A 21,499-nucleotide genomic window follows, 5' to 3' on the forward strand; every position below is an offset into this window, starting at 1 on the left:
AGGACAGAGGGATAGATCAGGATAGAGAGGTAGCTCAGGATAGAGAGGTAGCTCAGGATAGAGGGGCAACTCCGGACTGAAAGGCAGCTCCGGACAGAGAGACAGCTCTGGACTGAGGGGCAGTTCTGAATAAATAGCCGCTCTGGGCTAAGGGACAGCTCATGACTGGCTGACGGCTCTGGACGCTCATGGCTGGCTGAAGGCTCTGGACGCTCATGGCTGGCTGACGGCTCTGGACGCTCATGGCTGGCTGACGGCTCTGGATGCTCATGGCTCACTGACGGCTCTGGCAGATCCTGTCTGGTTGGCGGCTCTGGCAGATCCTGTCTGGTTGGCGGCTCTGGCAGATCCTGTCTGGTTGGCGGCTCTGGCAGATCCTGACTGACGACTGGCTCTAGCGGCTCCTGACTGACTATCGGCTCTGACGGCTCGGGACAGACGGGCGGCTCTAATGGCTCGGGACAGACGGATGGCTCAGACGGCGCTGGGGAGACGGATGGCTCAGACGGCGCTGGGGAGACGGATGGCTCAGACGGCGCTGGGGAGACGGATGGCTCAGACGGCGCTGGGGAGACGGATGGCTCAGATGGCGCTGCGGAGACGGATGGCTCAGACTGCTCCTGTCTGGCGGAAGGCTCTGGCTGCTCCTGTCTGGCGGAAGGCTCTGTAGGCTCATGGCAGACGGGCAGTTCATGCGCCGTTGGGCAGACGGCAGACTCTGGCCGGCTGAGACGCACTGTAGGCTTGGTGCGTGGTGCCGGAACTGGAGGCACCTGACTGAGGACACGCACTTCAAGCCTAGTGCGGGGAGCAGGGACAGGGCACACTGACCTCTCGAAGCGCACTATATGCCTGGTGCGTGGTACCGGACTGAGGGCACGCACATCAGGACGAGTGCGGGGAGAAACAGTGTGCACAGGACTTAGGAGACGCACAGGTGGCTTAGTGCGCGGTGCCGGAACTGGAGGCACTGGGCTGAAGACACGCACCATAGGGAGAGTGCGTGGAGGAGGAACAGGGCTCTGAAAACGCACTGGAAGCCTGGTGCGTAATGTAGGCACTGGTGGTACTGGGCTGGGGCGGGGAGGTAGTGCCGGAAATACCGGACCGTGCAAGCGTACTGGCTCTCTTGAGCACAGAGCCTGCCCAACCTTACCTGGTTGAATGCTCCCCGTCGCCCAACCAGTGCGGGGAGATGGAATAACCCGCACCGGCCTATGTAGGCGAACCGGGGACACCATGCGTAAGGCTGGTGCCATGTAAGCCGGCCCAAGGAGACGTACTGGTGGCCAGATATGTAGGGCCGGCTTCATGACATTTGGCTCAATGCCCAATCTAGCCCTACCAGTGCGGGGAGGTGGAATAACCCGCACTGGGCTATGCACACGTACAGGAGACACCGTGCGCTCTACTGCGTAACACGGTGTCTGCCCATACTCCCGCTCTCCACGGTTAGCCTGGGAAGTGGGCGCAGGTCTCCTACCTGCCCTTGGCCCACTACCTCTTAACCCCCCCCCCCCCCCCCCCAAGAAATTTTTGGGTGGTACTCACGGGCTTTTCGGGCTTCCGTGCTAGACGCGTTCCTACATATCTCCGGTCTTGATCTTGATTCTCCGGCTTCCAGCCTTGTTTCCGTGCTTCCTCCTCATATCGCCGCCTCTCTGCTTTCGCTGCCTCCAGCTCAGCTTTGGGACGGCGATATTCTCCCGGCTGTGCCCATGGACCTCTCCCGTCCAATATTTCCTCCCATGTCCATTCCTGTTTGGTGTTCCACTGCTCGAATTCCCGCCGCTTGGTTCTGGATAGGTGGGTGGTTCTGTTACGGCTTTCCTCTTCCTCTTCATCAGAAGAGGAGGAACATGGATTGAACCAAGGCGCAGCGTTTTGGAATGACATGATTTATTAAACAAAAATGAGGACGAAACGAAAACACTTGAATAAATTACAAAACAAATAAACGGTGTAGACAGACCTAGACGACGAACTTACATAAAACATGAAGAACGCACGAATAGAGAAAATAGGCTACACAAAACAACGATGAACAAACAAACCGAAACAGTCCCGCGTGGTGTACAGACACAGACACAGGAGACAACCACCCACAACGAACACTGTGAAAACACCTACCTAAATATGACTCTTAATTAGAGGAACGCCAAACACCTGCCTCTAATTAAGAGCCATACCAGGCAACCCATAAACCAACATAGAAACAGAAAACATAGAATGCCCACCCAAACTCACGTCCTGACCAACTAACACATACAACAAACTAACAGAAATAGGTCAGGAACGTGACATTTGATCAATAAACGAAATACACAATGGGCCAAAGCCAGAAAGGGTCATTCCGAGACTGAATGGCAGTTATTCAGGGCATTGAGAAATAAGTGCACCTTGTTATTACGGAAATGCAAATCTAGCTTCTATTACGAATCTACCAAGGCAAACCTCAATAACCCAACAAAATTATGGAAAAACATTAAATCCATGAATGTTAACACAAACTCCTCTGGTCTTCCACTGAAATTGACCTCAAATTCAATGGATATGACTGACAAGAATAAACTGCTTGACATGTTTAATGAGCATTTTGTTAAAGCTGGGCATTTATTTGGTAATGAACTATTTCCAAACATCTCAAATGAGGCTGTGAATGAAACTGCCACATGCCGGCTTTCAGAAATTGTAAAGGAACTCAAATCTATTGATATTAAGAAAGCACCTGGCCCGGGTGAATTAAACCCATATTTTCAAAAAATTGGTGCAGAGATCATTGCTGCCCCTCTCACTTATATATTAATCTTTCATTGGCGACTAATACCATTCCAAAAGTCTGGAAAGCAGCCTATGTCACTCCTTTACATAAAGGTGGAAATCCGTCCCAGTTGGATAACTATCGTCCCATATCTAAACTGTCTGCACTGGCAAAAGTTTTGGAAAACCTAATGAACTCACAGTTCAAAGACTTTCTTTGTAATAACTCAGTTTTATCTAAATTCCAGTCGGGTTTTAGAGCCAAGCATAGTACAATTACTGCTGTAATTAAGGTTGTAGGTGATTTTCTAGATGCTCAGGACAAGAAAAATCACTGTTTCACTTTTTATTGACTTATCGAAGGTCTTTGACACTGTTGACCATGCCCTGCTTTTGTATAGACCAAAAAAGGTTGGTTTAAGTGTTGATGCATTGGATTGGTTCCAAAACTACCTTTCTGACAGAACATAGTGTGTAGCTCAGGAGGGTATGAGAGTATGAGTTTCGAGTTTCGAAGGCTTACAAAAGGAGTTCCCCAGGGCTCAATTTTAGATCCTTTTTACACTGTATATAAATGATATAGGGAAGACTGTTGACTCTGCAAATCTCCATGTGTATGCTGATGACACAATTATTTATTTTAGCGTGTCTAATATTGAGAAGGCTTTTCAGGGCTTATAGTTGGTCTTTTATGTTAATCAAAGGCAGCTTTTCCAATTGAAGCTTGTGCTTAATGAAAGGAAAACAAAGTGTATGGTTCTCTCTTCCTTGAAAGTTAGCAGATGGCGTTACTTGCAGATTTGAACTATAACAGGCCAGCATATTGATAGGGTCACCTCCTATAAGTGTCTTGGGATTTGGTTACATTAATTGTTGAATTTTAAACAGCTCATTGATACCTTGACCAAGAAACTGAAGTGAAATTGGGTTTCTATTACAGGAACAAATCTTGCTTTTCAATGTTAGTCAGAAAATGAGTGCTGGATTAAGGTGATATTGTTGATATGCAGGCCTCAGCAAGTACCTTAAACTTTGGACACAGTGTATCATGGTGCTTTAAGATTATTTATAAATGCTAGATCACTCACCCATCTCTGTGATCTGTATGCTATGGTGCAATGGACCTCTCTCTTCACCAGGAGGCTAAAGCACTGGTAAACTTTTGTGTACAAAGCATTGATGGGACAACTCCCTTTGTATCTGTTCCTTACTGACCAGATCAGTCACTCAATACAGTCTTTGTTCACAGTCGCTGCTGTCCTTGTCTGCTCCTAAGGCTAGAACTGAGATCGACAATAATGTTTATGATAACTGCAGTTGTTTCTAATTTTTCAAATGTATCTTTAACTTGTGACACTTTGTCTTTTGTGTGTATTCTGTATTTTACTGTAATGTTTTATGGACCCTGTTATTTCCCTGTTTTGCCTTCTTGCCAGGTCACCTCGCTAACAAGGTTTTTAACCTCAATGGGTTTTACCTGGTTAAATAAAGGTTATATATTTTTAAATAACTCTTGGTGGAATGCATTGCTTGACTGCCGTGAGGGTGAGAAGCACAATATCGTTTGCGAACTGCAGCCCCCCAAACAATTATTTCTTGAGTTCGAGTTTGTTGAGCAGAAGGAGTGGCGGACTTACCATTAGGTAGAAGAAGCCTACTGCCTCACATCATCAAGGGACCTTGTGAGCTGAGCACTCGAGGCCCCAAAACCCCTCCTTCAAAGTTGCAAAGGAAATAGGGAGGGAGGTTTTGCCTGGTGACTGTTCACAGGTTAATGAGGCCACATTACTGACAAAAAAGGCCTCCAAAAAAAGTTCATGAATCCATACAGCGAACAATAATTCATAATAGATCACTCATTTATTTCCTTTCATATATACATATATTTCATAGCAATATTAAAGGGATAATTTGGGATTTTGCCAACGAAGCCCTTTATCTACTTCCCCAGAGTCAGATGAACTCATGGATACCATTTTTATGTCTCTGCATCCAGTATGAAGGAAGTTATGAGGTAGTTTTGAGAGCCAATGTTAACTAGAGTTAGTGCAATTACTGGAAAAGTAATTGCTAGCATTTGCTAGCTCTAAGGAACTTATCCTCTGCAGCAGAGGTAACTCTGAGTCTTCCTTTCCTGTGGCGGTCCTCATGGGATGCAGTTATTGCTAGCATTCGCTAGTTAGAAATTACTTTAACGCTAGTTAGCAACTTCCTTCAAACTGCATGCAGAGACATAAAAATGGTATCCAATTGTATCTGACTCTTCATTTCCAAAATCCTGAAGTATCCCTTTAATATAATAATTTGACATGATCATTTGGTGTTTTGACTCTGGTCTGTTGAGGGGGTTGTGAAAGACTCTGTTGTCCTGGTTTTCTGTTGAGGTCGTTGTGAAGGACACAGTTGTCCTGGTTTTCTGTTGAGGTCTTTGTGAAAGACACAGTTGTTCTAGTTTTCTGTTGAGGTCGTTGTGAAGAACACAGTTGTCCTGTTTTTCTGTTGAGGTCTTTGTGAAAGACACAGTTGTTCTAGTTTTCTGTTGAGGTCTTTGTGAAAGACACAGTTGTCCTAGTTTTCTGTTGAGGTCGTTGTGAAGGACTCAGTTTCCGATGTGTTAACTTAACGTAGCAGGCCTGAGCTGCGTTTTTTTCTTTCTGGTCCTGATGAGAAAAAAATAACTGTTGGGGGAGGTTCTCTTTTGCACAGTCGAACTGATCCAGTAAATGTGGAGGAGGAGTTAACATGGAGTGTCGCCGTGTTAACGTTCAAAAGCGGAAGGCTTTCTTTCTATTTCCGCTGAAAACGGGATGCATCCAGTTGTTATCGACTCTGCAGAGTGGTGCTGTTGAGGTGGTTGTGGAGCTGACAGTTGTCATGGTTTTCTGTTGTGGTGGTTTTGGAGGAGACAGTTGTCATGGTTTTCATGAGCTTCCCCATGTACACGGGGTGCAGTTATTTAGTCAGTCAGTACCTTTGGCGACAATATGTTGGTCATGGGGTGTGCTCATGCTGCGTGTGGCAGGTGAGCTTTCACAGACATTGAGAGAGAGAGGGGAGATGAGGGGAGGAGATCATGATGGGAGGTGACGAGGAGGGAGAGAGGGATGGGTATGGGAGGAGAGGGGAGGGGAAGAGAGCAACCAAAGCTCAGAATTAGACAGGGCCCAGACCACCTAAGTCGTGTGTTGCTGTGGCAACAGCTCTGTTCCCTTCACACACGGAGGAGTTTTGGGGCTGGTCTCTCTCTCTCTCCCCCCGCTCCACCCTGCCTTGCAGTGTGATGCAAGCCTGCGTTTGGCAGTGTGTCTGACTCTGTGGCTGCCTCAGGTCTCAGCTCCAGGGGAATCAGTTTGTCGCTTTGCTCTACTGGTCTGACCAGTACAGGTAAAGAAAAGCTTTTCTGTCCTGGTAGTGTATCTCAGTACAGTGTTGTCTGCATGTCTGTGAGGATTTTAGTTTTGTATTATAATATATATGTCCTTCTCTTTTATACTGCTGTGCTATTTCATTTAGATACACTTTGACATGTTTTTATTTATTCATGTTTTTATTGATTATTCTTGTGTTAAGGCCAATGATACAAACTTGCTAAGAGCAGTAACAGTTGTCACTGTAAACTGTTAATTTGACTCAACATCATTCTGTCAGGAAGGGCTGAAATGAGACTAAAGAAGACAGTTGTCATTAACATTAGATGTGTTTGTGTGTGTGTCTGTGGTGTGTAGCTGTCAGATAGTAGAGACTGTTGTCTCACTGGAATGAACCCAACAACTATGTGATGCTGTGTTTGCATGCATGTGTGTGTGTGTGTGAGGTAGGTGTGTTTAAGCCTGTGTCGTTGTGTGCCTTTGAGAAAGAAGCTGATCTGTATGCAGGACACATCACTGCCCAGTCTGTGAGGAGGTAGGGAGGGAAGGAGGGAAAGGAAGAGCAAAGGAGAGATGGTATCTGTCTAGGTGAAGGAGTGAGCGGTGCATGTATGTCTGGAGGGAGGGAGAGAGGAAGGAAAGAGCGAGGGATAGAAGGAAAGAGCGAGGGAGAGAAGGTATCTGTCTAGGTGAAGGTGTGAGAGGTGCATGTCTGTCTGTCTGGAGGGAGGGAGAGAGGAAGGGAAGAGCGAGGGAATCTGTCGAGGTGAGGGTGGGAGTGGTGCCATGTCTGTCTGTCTGGAGGGAGAGAGGAAGGGAAGAGCGAGGGAATCTGTCGAGGTGAGGGTGGGAGTGGTGCCATGTCTGTCTGTCTGGAGGGAGAGAGGAAGGGAAGAGCGAGGGAATCTGTCGAGGTGAGGGTGGGAGTGGTGCCATGTCTGTCTGTCTGGAGGGAGAGAGGAAGGGAAGAGCGAGGGAATCTGTCGAGGTGAGGGTGGGAGTGGTGCCATGTCTGTCTGTCTGGAGGGAGAGAGGAAAGGAAGAGCGAGGGAATCTGTCGAGGTGAGGGTGGGAGTGGTGCCATGTCTGTCTGGAGGGAGAGAGGAAGGGAAGAGCGAGGGAATCTGTCGAGGTGAGGGTGGGAGTGGTGCCATGTCTGTCTGGAGGGAGGGAGGGAAGAGCGAGGGAGGGGGGATAGAAGGGAAGAGCGAGGGAGAGAAGGTATCTGTCTAGGCGAGGGAGTGAGCGGTGCATTTCTGTCTGGAGGGAGGGAGGGAGTTCATCATAGCCAAGCTGTAGTCTCCAGAATAGAATGACGTTATGGTCATGCCAAAAGAAGCAGGATAGAGACCAAAGTAATAGAACCTGAAGATGGCAAATTTATTTTCTCCTATGCATACAACATAGGCAATAGGGTACCATTTGACACACAGCCTTTTACTGTGTGTGTTGGAATGTCACATTGTGTGGTTGATCTGCTAGGTCAGTCGGACTGAGATCAAAGAGGTGAAGGCTGGAAGTTCCTCTCTAGATTTCTTCCTAGGTTCCTGCCTTTCTAGGGAGTTTTTCCTAGCCACTGTGCTTCTACATCTGCATTGATTACTGTTTGGGGTTTTAGGCTGGGTTTCTGTATAAGCACTTTGTAATATCTGCTAATGTAAAAAAGGCTTTATAAATACATTTGATTTCATTTGGAGGAATCTGTCAATAATCTGCCAATACTTTCTCAGTGGGTCTGTGGTGAACTTATCTCTTATTTTTCTTCTCCTCACTGTCTACCTTCTGTCTCTCCTGTTCAGCATATTAGATTTATACTGAACAAAAATGTAAACGTGACATCTAAAGTGTTGGTACCATCTTTCATGATCTGAAATAAAAGATCCCATGAATGTTCCATACGCCTCAAAAAGCTTGTTTCTCTCAAATGTTGTGCACAAATTTGTTTACATCCCTGTTAGTGAGCCTTTCTCCTTTGCCAAGATAATCCATTCACCTGACAGGTGTGGCATATCAAGAAGCTGATTAAACAGCATGATCATTACACAGGTGCACCTTGTGCTGGGAACAATAAAAGGCCACTCTAAAATGTGCAGTTTTGTCACACAACACAATGCCACAGATGTCTCAAGTTTTGAGGTAGCGTGCAATTGGCATGCTGACTGCAGGAATGTCCACCAGAGCTTTTGCTAGATAATTGAATGTTTATTCCTGTACCGTAAGCCACCTCCAATGTCGTTTTAGAGAATTTGGCAAGTACTTCCTACCAGCCTCACAACCGCAGAACCACACCAGCCCAGGACCTCCACATCTGGCTTCTTCCCCTGAGGGATCATCTGAGACCAGCCACTGGACAGCTGAGGAAACTGTGGGTTTGCACAACCAAAGAATTTCTGCACCAACTGTCAGAAACCGTCTCAGGAAAGCTCATCTGCATGCTCGTCGTCCCCAACAGGGTCACCCATTGAGCATGTTTGGGATGCTCTGGATCAACGTGTATGACACGTGTTCCAGTTCCCGCCAATATCCAGCAACTTTGCACAGCCAGTGAATAGGAATGGGATAACATTCCACAGGCCACAATCAACTGTCTGATCAACTCTATGTGTAGGAGACGTGTCGCGCTGCATGAGGCAAATGGTGATCACACCAGATACTGACAGTTTTTTCTGATCCACACCCCTACCTTTTTTTAAGGTATCTGTGACCAACAGATGCATATCCGTATTCACAGTCATGTAATATCCATAGATTAGGGCCTAAGGAATTTATTTCCATTGACTGTTTTCCTTATATGAACTAAACTCACTGTCAACGGCATTTATTTTCAGAAAACTTAACATGTGTAAATATTTGTATGAACGTAACAAGACTCAACAACTGAGACATAAACTGAACAAGTTCCACAAACATGTGACTAACAGAAATGGAATAATGTGTCCCTGAACAAAGGGGGGTCAAAATCAAAAGTAACAGTCAGTATCTGGTGTGGCCCCCAGCTGCATTAAGTACTGCAGTGCATCTCCTCATGGACTGCACCAGATTTGCCAGTTCTTGCTGTGAGATTGTTACCCCACTTTTCCACCAAGGCACCTGCAAGTTCCCAGACATTTCTGGGGGGAATGGCCCCGGCCCTCACCCTCCGATCCAACAGGTCCCAGACGTGCTCAATGGGATTGAGATCCGGGCTCTTCGCTGGCCATGGCAGAACACTGACATTCCTGTCTTGCAGGAAATCACACACAGAACTAGCAGTATGACTGGTGGCATTGTCATGCTGGAGGGTCATGTCAGGATGAGCCTGCAGGAACGGTACCACATGATGGAGGAGGATGTCTTCCCTTAACGCACAGCGTTGAGATCGCCTGCAATGACAACAAGCTCAGTCCGATGATGCTGTGATACACTGCCCCAGACCATGACGGACCCTCCACCTCCAAATCGATCCCGCTCCAGAGTACAGGCCTCGGTGTAACGCTCATTCCTTCTACGATAAACGCGAATCCGACCATCACCCCTGGTGAGACAAAACTGCGACTTGTCAATGAAGAGCACTTTTTACCAGTCCAGTCTGGTCCAGCGACGGTGGGTTTGTGCCTGTTGTTGCCGGTGATGTCTGGTGAGCCTTACAACAGGCCTACAAGCCCTCAGTCCAGCCTCTGTCAGCCTACTGCGGACAGTCTGAGCATTGATGGAGGGATTGTGTGTTCCTGGTGTAACTCGTGCAGTTGTTGTTGCCATCCTGTACCTGTCCCGCAGGTGTGATGTTCAGATGTACCGATCCTGTATCCTGTGCAGGTGTTGTTACACGTGGTCTGCCACTGCGAGGACGATCAGCTGTCCATCCTGTTTCCCTGTAGCGCCATCTTAGGCGTCTCACAGTACGGACATTGCAATTTGTTGCCCTGGCCACATCTGCAGTCCTCATGACTCCTTGCAGCATGCCTAAGGCACGTTCACACAGATGAGCAGGGACACTGGGCATCTTACTTTTGGTGTTTTTCAGAGGCCTCTTTAGTGTCCTAAGTTTTCATAACTGTGAACTTAATTGCCTACCGTCTGTAAGCTGTTAGTGTGTTAACGACTGTTCCATAGGTTCATGTTCATTAATTGTTTATGGTTCATTGAACAAGCATAGGAAACAGTGTTTAAACCATTTACAATAAAGATTTGTGAAGTTATTTGGATTTTTACGAATTATCTGGAAAGACAGGGTCCTGATAAAGGACGTTTCTTTTTTTGCTGAGTTTATAACTCCGTAAACTCATAACTCAGCTGAACACCCCGGCCGTCCTACAATCTAAGCTAGATGCCCTCAATCTCACACAATTTATCAATGAACCTACCAGGTTAAACCCCAAATCTGTAAACATGGGCACCCTCATAGATATCATCCTGACCAACTTGCCCTCTAAATACACCTCTGCTGTTTTCAACCAGGATCTCAGCGATCACTGCCTCATTGCCTGCGTCCGTTATGGGTCCGCGGTCAAACGACCACCCCTCATTACTGTCAAACGCTCCCTAAAACACTTCTGCGTGCAGGCCTTTCTAATCGACCTTGCCCAAGTATCCTGGAAGGATATTGACCTTATCCTGACAGAAGAGGATGCCTGGTTGTTCTTTAAAAGTACTTTTCTCACCATATTAAATAAGCATGCCCCTTTCAAAAAATTTAGAACTAAGAACAGATATAGCCTTTGGTTCACTCCAGACTTGATTGCCCTTGACCAGCACAAAAACAACCTGTGGCATACTGCACTAGCATCGAATAGCTAGCAGGGAAGTCAGGAACCAATACACACCATCAGTTAGGAAAGCAAAGGCTTGCTTTTTCAAACAGAAATTAGCCTCCTGCAGCACTAATTACAAAAAGGTTTGGGACACTGTAAAGTCCATGGAGAATACGAGTACCTCCTCCCAGCTGCCCACTGCCTTGAGGCTAGGAAATACTGTTCCCACTGATAAATCCACGATAACCGAGAATTTCAATAATGATTTCTCTACAGCTGGCCATGCTGGCTACCCCAACCCCGGCCGACATCACTGCGCCCCCCACAGCAACTGGCCCAAGCCCCCCTCCGCTTCTCCTTCAACCAGATCCAGACAGCTGATGTTCTGAAAGAACTGTAAAATCTGGATCCCTACAAATCAGCTAGGCTAGATAATCTGGACCCTCTCTTCCTAAAATTATCCGCCGCCATTGTTGCAACCCCTATTACTAGTCTGTTCAACCTCTCTCGTATCATCTGAGATTACTAAAGATTGGAAAGCGGCCATGGTCATCCCCCTCTTCAAAGGGGGAGACACTCTAGACCCAAATTGTTACAGACCTATATCAATCCTGCCCTGCCTTTCTAAAGTATTTGAAAGCCAAGTGAACAAACAGATCACTGACCATTTCGAATCCCACCGTACCTTCTCCTCTATGCAATCTGGTTTCCGAGCTGGTTACGGTTGCACCTCAGCCATGCTCAAGGTCCTAAACGATATCATAACCGCCATCGATAAAAGACAGTACTGTGCAGCCGTCTTCATCGACCTGGCCAAGGCTTTCGATTCTGTCAATCACTGTATTCTTATCGGCAGACTCAACAGCCTTGGTTTCTCTAATGGCTGCCTCGCCTGGTTCACTAACTACTTCTCAGATAGAGTTCCGTGTGTCAAATCGGAGGGCCTGTTGTCCGGACCTCTGGCAGTCTCTATGGGGGTGCCACAGGATTCAATCCTCGGGCCGGCTCTTTTCTCTGTATATATCAATGATGTCGCTCTTTCTGCGGGTGATTCTTTAATCTACCTTTATGCAGACGACACCATTCTGTATACATCTGGCCCTTCTTTGGACACTGTGCTAACAAACCTCCAAATGAGCTTCAACGCCATACAACTCTCCTTCTGTGGCCTCCAACTGCTCTTAAACGCTAGTAAAACGAAATGCATGCTCTTCAAACGATCACTGCCCGCACCCGCCCGCCTGACCAGCATCACTACTCTGGACGGTTCTGACTTAGAATATGTGGACAATTATAAATACCTAGGTGTCTGGCTAGACTCTAAACTCTCCTTCCAGACACATTAAGCATCTCCAATCCAAAGTTAAATCTAGAATCGGCTTCTTATTTCGCAACAAAGCCTCCACGCATGCTGCCAAACATACCCTCATAAAACGGACTATCCTACCAATCCTTGACTTCGGCGATGTCATTTACAAAATAGCCTACACTCCAACACTCCAATACTCAGGAAATTGGATGTAGTCTATCAAAGTGCCATCCGTTTTATCACCAAAGCCCCATATACTACCCACCACTGCGACCTGTATGCTCTCGTTGGCTGGTCCTCGTTATGTATTCATCGCCAAACCCACTGGCTCCAGGTCATCTATAAGTCTTTGCTTGGTAAAGCGCCACCTTATCTCAGCTCACAGGTCACCATAGCAACACCCACCCGTAGCATGCGCTCCAGCAGGTATATTTCACTGGACATCCCCAAAGCCAACACCTACTTTGGCCGCCTTTCCTTCCAGTTCTTTGCTGCCAATGACTGGAACGAATTGCAAAAATCACTGAAGTTGGAGACTTATATCTCCCTCACTAACTTTAAGCATCAGCTGACAGAGCAACTTACCGATCGCTGCAGCTGTACACAGCCCATCTGTAAATAGCCCATCCAACCAACTACCTACCTCATCCCCATATTTGTTTTTGTTTTTCTGCTCTTTTGCACACCAGTATTTCTACTTGCACATCCTCATCTGCACATACTGTATATCACTCCAGTGTAAATTGCTAAATTGTAATTTCTTCGCCACTATGGCCTGTTATTGACTGTACGTTTGTTTATCCCATGTGTACCTCTGTGTTGTTGTTTTTGTCGCACTGCTTTGCTTTATCTTGGCCAGGTCGCAGTTGTAAATGAGAACTTGATCTCAACTGGTCTACCTGGTTAAATAAAGGTGAAAAAACAAATAATTAAATAATAATTGAAATTGTTGCTTCTTACATTTATATTTTTGTTCAGTACATCAGGCACAACATCACTGGGTTGAAGAGAGATTGACATTGAAGACATGAAATCCAGTTTAATGATCTTGATCTCAGGGTGATCTGAGGGTGTTAATTGATGGTCCTAGATTTACAGTATCGATTGTTCTGTTCTATTTTCCAGCTAGTTTGAAACTACTTGGCATGTATAACTTCTACTGAAGTTGTTAAAACAGACTCTTTCAGGTTTTCACGTTTTCTTGAATAGTTTTTGGCTGATTGGATTAAATTGACTGCAATGACACTTGGGTTTGGCAGTGGTACATATTTGTCCATGTCTGTATGACACTCTCCTTTTCACTCTGAAATGGAGCCACAGAAAGCAGAATAATTTGAGTGGGTGAGTGTGCTGTGTGAGTGTTCCCAGAAGACGTGTTTGTGTGTGTGTTGGTACACATGCGTGTGTGCCTTCGTGTGTGTGTGTGTGCCTTCGTGTGTGTGTGTGTGTGTGTGTGTGTGCGTGCGTGCGTGCGTGCGTGTGCGTGCGTGCGCATGTCTGGTGGATGGAAAATGGTCCTGAAACAGCTCCATGTCGTGACCACCGAAGCTCTCTACCGCCAACTAACTATTCCCACTGAAATACACTGTTGCCATGTCAATTACACGGTTTAGAAGACTGACATTCTCAAAAACACTAAATGGTGAAACTCATGAATGTAAAATAAAGGACATGATATGGATGTACAGTATATATTGGAGTCCATATGCACAGGAATCATGGATGTATGGCTGTCCAATTACAACATACTGTATATCCACAAACCCTACCCACACACATGCACACACTAGGGCTGGGAAGTGCCAGGGACCTCGCGATACTTATGTCATCTACGATATGCATTGCGATTTGATACTGCAATGTTATTGCGATTCAATGTTCCAAACATATTGCTCACTATATGTCTGCTGCAGAGAGATGAGAGCCATGAGAACATGAGCAGTTATGGAAATAAAAGAGCTGAAAACATGTTTGACTCACCATTTAGAAAGAAGATTGAGACCAAGCTATAGAACAGTGGTTGATCTTTTTTGGTTACTGTACCACCAACAGAATTTTGCTCTGCCCGGTGTAGCCCTGAATGTACCCCCTCATGTTCATTTGACCAGTAGGCCTATGATCTCATGAGTCTTCTCAAGTACCCCCTGTGGATAGGTCCTAGTACCCCTGGTTGGGAACCACTGCTATAGAAGGAGAAATACAGCCGACTAGCACTATCTAACGTTAAAACTGGAATCCTTAATGGTGAAGCTACCACGTCGGTTTGCATTATTACAACAACAAAGACATTCCCGCAAACAATGAATACTGTTTATTACCCTTGGACATCATTGCACGTGCGTTAGAACAGCATCATATGCGCTGCAATTTTTTTTCCTTAATGTGCGACGCTCCACCAGAGCTCCCCACTTTTGCTTCGTCAACAAAAACATTTTATGTTAGGACAAATAATGTCTGACAGTTTTTAAACCTCGAATACACTACTGCCGTGCAGGAAAATTCTCAGCAACAAAATAGTGATCAAATTAAGATCCTACATCTGTAGGTCTAATGGGTAAAGTTATCATCTAGATAAAATAGTTTCTGACCAGTGGAGGGTATCTGGGTCGTATTCATTAGTGCACACCGTTGCAAAACATTTTGCAACAAAAAAACGAAACATGCTTCCTTTGCTTTCGTTTGGTTCATAGTTAGTACGACCCTGGGCAGACCACACAATTGTTGGCTCAAAGTTATCTGCCAATCACAGGCCCAGGCCCAAGACCATTTCTGATTGGCCAGTAGTTGTGGCTGCTGTCTTCCTGCCTGAAGCTGTGTTTCCATGGTGATTTCTGCAGTTAGAACGCTGCCAATGCTCCAAGTATAGATTGAAGTATAGATTGTTTAATATGTAGAGAACCCCAAAAAAAATAATCAGCCTCAGATAGACAGAAAGCAATCATTAAATGCATTATCAATCAATATGGACAGACCTTAGTTAATATTTAATTGACACACTATGATATGGTTGGTTTAGACATGTCACTGACGACTGTGTGTGTGTGTGTGTGTGTGTGTGTGTGTGTGTGTGTGTGTGTGTGTGTGTGTGTGTGTGTGTGTGTGTGTGTGTGTGTGTGTGTGCGTTCCTGTGTGGGGGTGTCACAGAGCAAGTATCTGCGCGGATCGTGCAGGAGGTGACAGCCGAGGCAGTGGCAGTACTGAAGGGAGAACAGGAGACAAGACTGCCCTCAGGTACACACACACACACACACACACACACACACACACACACACACACACACACACACACACACACACACACACACACACACACACACACACACACACACACTCTTGACATGTCCCGGCCCTTCCCACCCCTCCAGAGGAAGCATAGCGATTCTGAGTGTGAAAAAAGAGGTCCTTTTGGCCGATGTCAGTGAACAGAAATGGTGCTGTTGGTGGTATGCGTGTAGGGGTTAGAGAGCCGTGTCAGGTCCGGACAGCTGTCAGAGTAGATCTACCATGGTGGTAGTGCTGGGGGAGTAAGCCCAGAGCAGAGTATATCCCAGATCAGCCCTCTGGAGGCCACATAGCAACACTGACCCTCAACATGTAGTAGCCTCCCTCTATCCCGGGATGCGACGTCTGTCAACCAGCACATCTATGGCATCATACATCTATGGAGGGTTAGTGTGTGATCCAGCCTTGACGTCACTGAAGAGAAGGTTGTAAGGACTATGCTTTTTTATTTTTTATTCTGAATTGCTTTAAATGGGCTGTCTGTTATAAGGATGCCTGTAATGTACTTGTATTACTACTGTTAGCTAATTTACTATTACAGTTCATCACATTTCCATTCAAAAGTGACAAAAACATCAGCCAGGAAGCATAGGAACTGAGAAGTGGTCTGTGGTCACCACCTGCAGAACCACTCCTTTATTGGGGGTGTCTTGCTAATTGCCTATAATTTCCACCTTTTGTCTATTCCATTTGCACAACAGCATGTGAAATTTATTGTCAATCAGTGTTGCTTCCTAAGTGGACAGTTTGATTTCACAGAAGTGTGATTGACTTGGAGTTATATTGTGTTGTTTAAGTGTTCCCTTTATTTTTTTGAGCAGTGTATATATATATATATATATATAGAGAGAGAGAGAGAGAGAGAGAGAGAGAGAGAGAGAGAGAGAGAGAGAGAGAGAGAGAGAGAGAGAGAGAGAGAGAGAGAGAGAGAGAGAGAGAGAGAGAGAGAGAGAGAGAGAGAGAGAGAGAGAGAGAGAGAGAGAGAGAGAGAGAGAGAGAGAGAGAGAGAGAGAGAGAGAGAGAGAGAGAGAGACTCCAGGCTTTATCAGTTACTACCTCGACGCACACATGCACAGATACACACACACTAGCTGTTTCCAAACGTCACTCCCTATACATTGTCTCCCTCTGTCTGGTTTTCTGTAGTTGAAGACACGGTGAACCTGCCTCCCTCCCCTCCTCCCTCACCTGCTGCTGAACACTGCTTCGGACCCCTGGATCAAGGTAAGGTCCTGAGAGAGTGATGAGAGATGTGTTATCATCATGAGTGAATGTGAAGTGGAGTTGTATTTGACCGTGCTGAGACGAGTTGGAACCCCATTCCTCTGCCCCATTGGAGGATACTGTATATGTCACCTTCAGAAGAACCAATCACAGAGGCTCCCTACCTGGGTCATATGGTTAGACAGAAACAGGAAACCAAACACAGGAAGTGTTTCTTAGACATTCATTTTCTTTGAACAGAAGTCCTCTCCCTTCTCATTTTCCTTTTTTACCCCGGATTTAGAAAAGCTTTCACCTTCATCACTTCTTTACCTCCATCCCTCCATCCACAAGCCCATACTCCTTCATCCTCCCCCCTTCCCTGACCAGTCGTCTCTGAATGCCAGTGCATGACCTTTGCATGACCTCACCCATCCTCATTCTTCCTCACCCCCCACCGGCATCCTTCCTCTTCCTTGACTTTCATCATCCTCCCCTCCTGTCCTTGCAGATATAACTCTGGTAGTCTGTTTGCCTTCCTAACCTCTCTTGTTTCCACTTATGTGTATTTGTCTTTATTCTTCTGTCCTGTGTTTAAGCATGTCTTCTTGTTAGTTTTTTCTTGTTCTCTGCCCATGCTTGTTTGTCTTCCTGGTTTGTTTCTGAACGTGCCTGACCTGATCTGTGTTTGTTTAGTCAAGTCTGACTGCAGTGGACCATGTGACCTATGACAGAGATTGTGGGAGGAGCCAGCCATGCTCAGACAGACTGGTGGTTGAATTTACATGTTAGCTACATAGCTTCCTGATGTTCAGAAAATGGAAACTCCCTCTGTTCCTACCTTATTACGTAGCAATCTCCCTTATGTTTAAATATCTTTATCAATTCCTATAGAAATTGAAGTATGTTTATAAAAGAACACCTTGGCACCACTGTTTTACTCGGGGCAGTGAGTAAATACCTCAGCCAGCAAGCAAAGTTGTCGGCCCACTGGCAGCACTACAACACTTTGCTCATCAGCACTGCAGCAGTCAGCCCAATAACACTAGCTTTCAATGGATGTCATTGTTACATTGCTTTACATCACGGTCCCTGTTAAATTGTTCTGACTATGTGGTCCCATCTTCTCTCTGATTATGGCAGACCCCAAACTCAGTCACTTTCAGTTGCTGGTCACTGTCCTTGTGTCTTTGTCTTGTTGCTTCTTTCTCTCTCTCTCTCTCTCTCTCTCTCTCTCTCTCTCTCTCTCTCTCGCCCTCTCTCTCTCTCTCGCCCTCTCTCTCTCTCTCGCCCTCTCTCTCTCTCTCGCCCTCTCTCTCTCTCTCGCCCTCTCTCTCTCTCTCTCTCGCCCTCTCTCTCTCTCTCGCCCTCTCTCTCTCTCTCGCCCTCTCTCTCTCTCTCGCCCTCTCTCTCTCTCGCCCTCTCTCTCGCCCTCTCTCTCGCCCTCTCTCTCGCCCTCTCTCTCGCCCTCTCTCTCGCCCTCTCTCTCTCTCTCTCTCTCTCTCTCTCTCTCTCTCTCTCTCTCTCTCTCTCTCTCTCTTGTCTCTCTCTTTCACCCTTTGTCTTAGTTTTCCCTTGTTCTTTCAATCTTTTTTTCTCTTTATCTCTACTACTTTCTCTTCCTCGCTCTCCACAGTCTCTCTCTTTCTCCCCAACACTAAGTCCCTCTATACCCCCTTCTCCCTACCTCCCTGTGTGTTTCTCTGTGTGTGTCCAGATTTCCCCTGCAGTACGTTCTTCTCCTGTGTGTCTGTTGTTTGTAGATGTAGGGGATGAGGAGGAGGAGGCCTGCCCTCTCCACCACTTCCAAAATTCTCGGGAGAGGTGCAAGTTCCTCGCCCCCTCCATCTCTGTGTCTATGCCCGAGGATGACCCCTACCACTCTGACGAGGAATACTATGATCACCCCTTGTTCAGCCCTGAGTGGGATCGCTCGGTCTCCTCTCGGCCCTCAGTGCCGGCCTCTGCCTTTAGACAGATTCAAGGTGAACCGCGCATGGTTCCTCTACGTACGCCATTCTTCCTTTCTATCTTCCCTTCTTCCTCCTACCTTCCTCTTTATCCCTCTCTTTTACCCCCGATCCCCCTTTTCTGTGGTTCGACCAATAACCTCCGTCTTTCCGTCCGTCCGTCCGTGTGTTTGTTTGTGTTCCTGTGGTGTCAATTAGTTCAAAGAATCTGAGCACTTTCATGTTTTGTGATGTTTAGATGATCTCGTTTGTTGTGATTTATCTCAATCAAAGCCATTTGTTCCCTGTAGTCGACTTTGCCTCTGGAGGCATCCTGTCACTTATCAAAGTGATCCGATGAATATAAACCTAACTGATTTCATTTTTAAGTTGAACACAAATTTGTCTGAGAAAATTCTTAAACCTACATGTACATACTTGCAAGGATGCATATCATAAAATGTTTATGCATACAGGTAAAAAAAAAATGCCATATGCAATTTATGTAAACAGAGTGGCATGCAGGTGCAGGACTTGCTGTGGTCCAAATGGCTTGCAGCAATATACAGAGGAGTGTTGTGCATGTACTAAGACTTGTTCCATGGACATGTTTTCCTCTCTGCCGGTCTGTGACATCTTCATGCCATGTGTTATGTCTCTGTCTGTCATCGCTCCCTCAAAGACAAACTCATCCCTGAGCCCTCCCTTCTCATGTGTCCCACCACCCGCTCATACACACACACACACACACACACACACACACACACACACACACACACACACACACACACACACACACACACACACACACACACACACACACACACACACACACACACACACACACACACACACACACGTTGTAGATCACCGGATGCACAGGACGATGTTCAGCTCAACACATACACACTGCACTGCAAATACACACACATGCTCTCAGAGGACACACAGCACAAACACACTTAATACGCTCTCTCACAACTTCAAAAGGCTTATAGTATTAGTCGACAAAGACAAGTCCTTACTTAGCACCTCATCAAGGCTGAAGTTAATGTTTTCTGTAGTAGGCTGGATGAAGGGGCTCCATGTACCGCAAACATCTGGAGGGGGTGATCCGGGAGGTGGCTTGGTCCCCTGCAATTTTACACTTTTCAAACACCTGAAACAGCTTTTTGCAATATAGAGCCATAATTAATATGCTTAATTCTATGTAAAAAATATGTATATTTTTCTGCATATCCAAGCATATATCTTGAGCTGTCTGTATCCTCCTGACTGCATTTTTTTTTTAAAGAAACTAAATATTCTTCTCTGCATCTGCTAAAATCTGGGTAAAAGATTAAAAGGAATGTGAGACTTATTCATTACATTTAGCTACTGCTTGCTTTTATAAAGTTTGCCAACAGGCATCCTAGCTAAGATAGTTAGACAAGTTAGCAACACTAACTTGGGGCTCCCGAGTGGCGCAGCGGTCAAAGGTACAGCATCTTAGTGCTATAGGCGTCACTACAGACCCTGGTTCAATCCCGGGTTGTATCACAACTGGCTGTGATCGGGAGTCCCATAGAGTGGTGCACAATTGGCCCAGCGTCGTCCGGGTTAGGGGAGGCTTTGGCCGGGGTAGGCCATCATTGTAAAATAAGAATTTGTTCTTAACTGGCTTGCCTAGTAAAATAAAAACTTGATTGATAGCATGAAATGGCTAGTTGGGAGATTGGGAACCTATGTGGGCTAGCTAAAGGCAACTTCATAAAATTGTTAGGTGGCTAGTATTATTATAGAGAAACAACGCCTCTATGTCTCCAGCTTGCAGACTGTATAAAGGCGTCAGCTTGCTTCAGTTTGGCTGGTGCCTAGCTGAGCTCAGCTAGCTGAACCGAACGAGTGTGCTAGCATACTCCCTTAAAAGACTTTCGCTTGAAAAACAAAGAAAAAGCGGCATTAGTACTGTTTGTCCATTTTGAGACACCATAGCCAGTATGCACTTCTTAAAAATACAATTCATCTAAGATAATTAATGACAGATTTCTTAGAGGTTTGACGTTTTTGCCATGAAGAGCTTAGTCGCGCAATTTTGCATCTGTCTAGGATGTTTGGTGCAGTATTTCTCAAGTGAAAAAATTTATGAGGCCGAATGACAATAGGCACTTCATTGAAGAAACCCTACTATTGGCCAAATCGCCAACAAGGGGGCGTAGTCTTCGGCTACCGACAGGCTTGCCTCAAGAAAATATTGTGTGTGCCCGAACAGCCATAAAAACTCTTGCCAAAGTTCAAAACGAACAAAAACGTCACAAAATGTCATCACAATATACTGTATGCACTAACTGTTCCAAACTGTTTCGGCCGAGAAGCGTGCGGACGGCATAAGGCATCAGTCCTCCTCTCTATCTCCTCTCCCTGTGCAGAGAGTGCCCCTGCTGTGATGTGACCCAGCAGGCTGTACACTGCTGCCACATCCAGTCACTGCCCTGCTCCCCGCACACACACACACACACACACACACACACACACACACACACACACACACACACACACACACACACACACACACACACACACACACACACACACACACACACACACACACACACACACAGACACACACACACACACACACAGACACACACACACACACAGACACACAGCAGCCCAGCCGCCTGGTGTGATATAAAACCCTGAGCACCGTGCCGCATGGCGACGGCAAGCGTAACGCTGCCGCATAAAGCCTGTTGGGTTGAGCAGCATCTTTCTGCCTCTAAGCAGGATTTCAGAATCTGAATTCGCACCTCATAGTCAACATGACAGCTTAGGAGTTAGGAGCAGAGGCACCCCCGGCCCAGAGTTAAAGAAATCCATCACACATCACTGTGCAGAGCATCCTCCGCATGCAGAACA

The 21,499-nt window shown here is 46.2% G+C and overlaps 1 protein-coding gene across 23 annotated transcripts in view; it reads left to right on the forward strand.

Annotated features, from left to right (window-relative positions):
• Positions 1-21,499, forward strand: part of LOC129816562 (microtubule-associated protein 2-like) — a 192,540-nt gene that overhangs the window by 130,722 nt on the left and 40,319 nt on the right. For 13 of the 23 annotated variants that reach the window (XM_055871159.1, XM_055871161.1, XM_055871162.1 and 10 more), the window contains 3 exons: positions 15,312-15,398; positions 16,596-16,673; positions 18,416-18,637. In XM_055871159.1, coding sequence (XP_055727134.1) covers positions 15,312-15,398; positions 16,596-16,673; positions 18,416-18,637 — 387 coding nt within the window. Of the gene's footprint in view, positions 1-5,951; positions 6,145-7,121; positions 7,261-15,311; positions 15,399-16,595; positions 16,674-18,415; positions 18,638-21,499 lie in introns of those variants that run through there. The other 10 variants (XM_055871166.1, XM_055871167.1, XM_055871172.1 and 7 more) reach the window with 6 other exon arrangements.

The sequence above is a fragment of the Salvelinus fontinalis genome, chromosome 19, assembly GCF_029448725.1.
Source record: "Salvelinus fontinalis isolate EN_2023a chromosome 19, ASM2944872v1, whole genome shotgun sequence".
NCBI lineage: Eukaryota > Metazoa > Chordata > Actinopteri > Salmoniformes > Salmonidae > Salvelinus > Salvelinus fontinalis.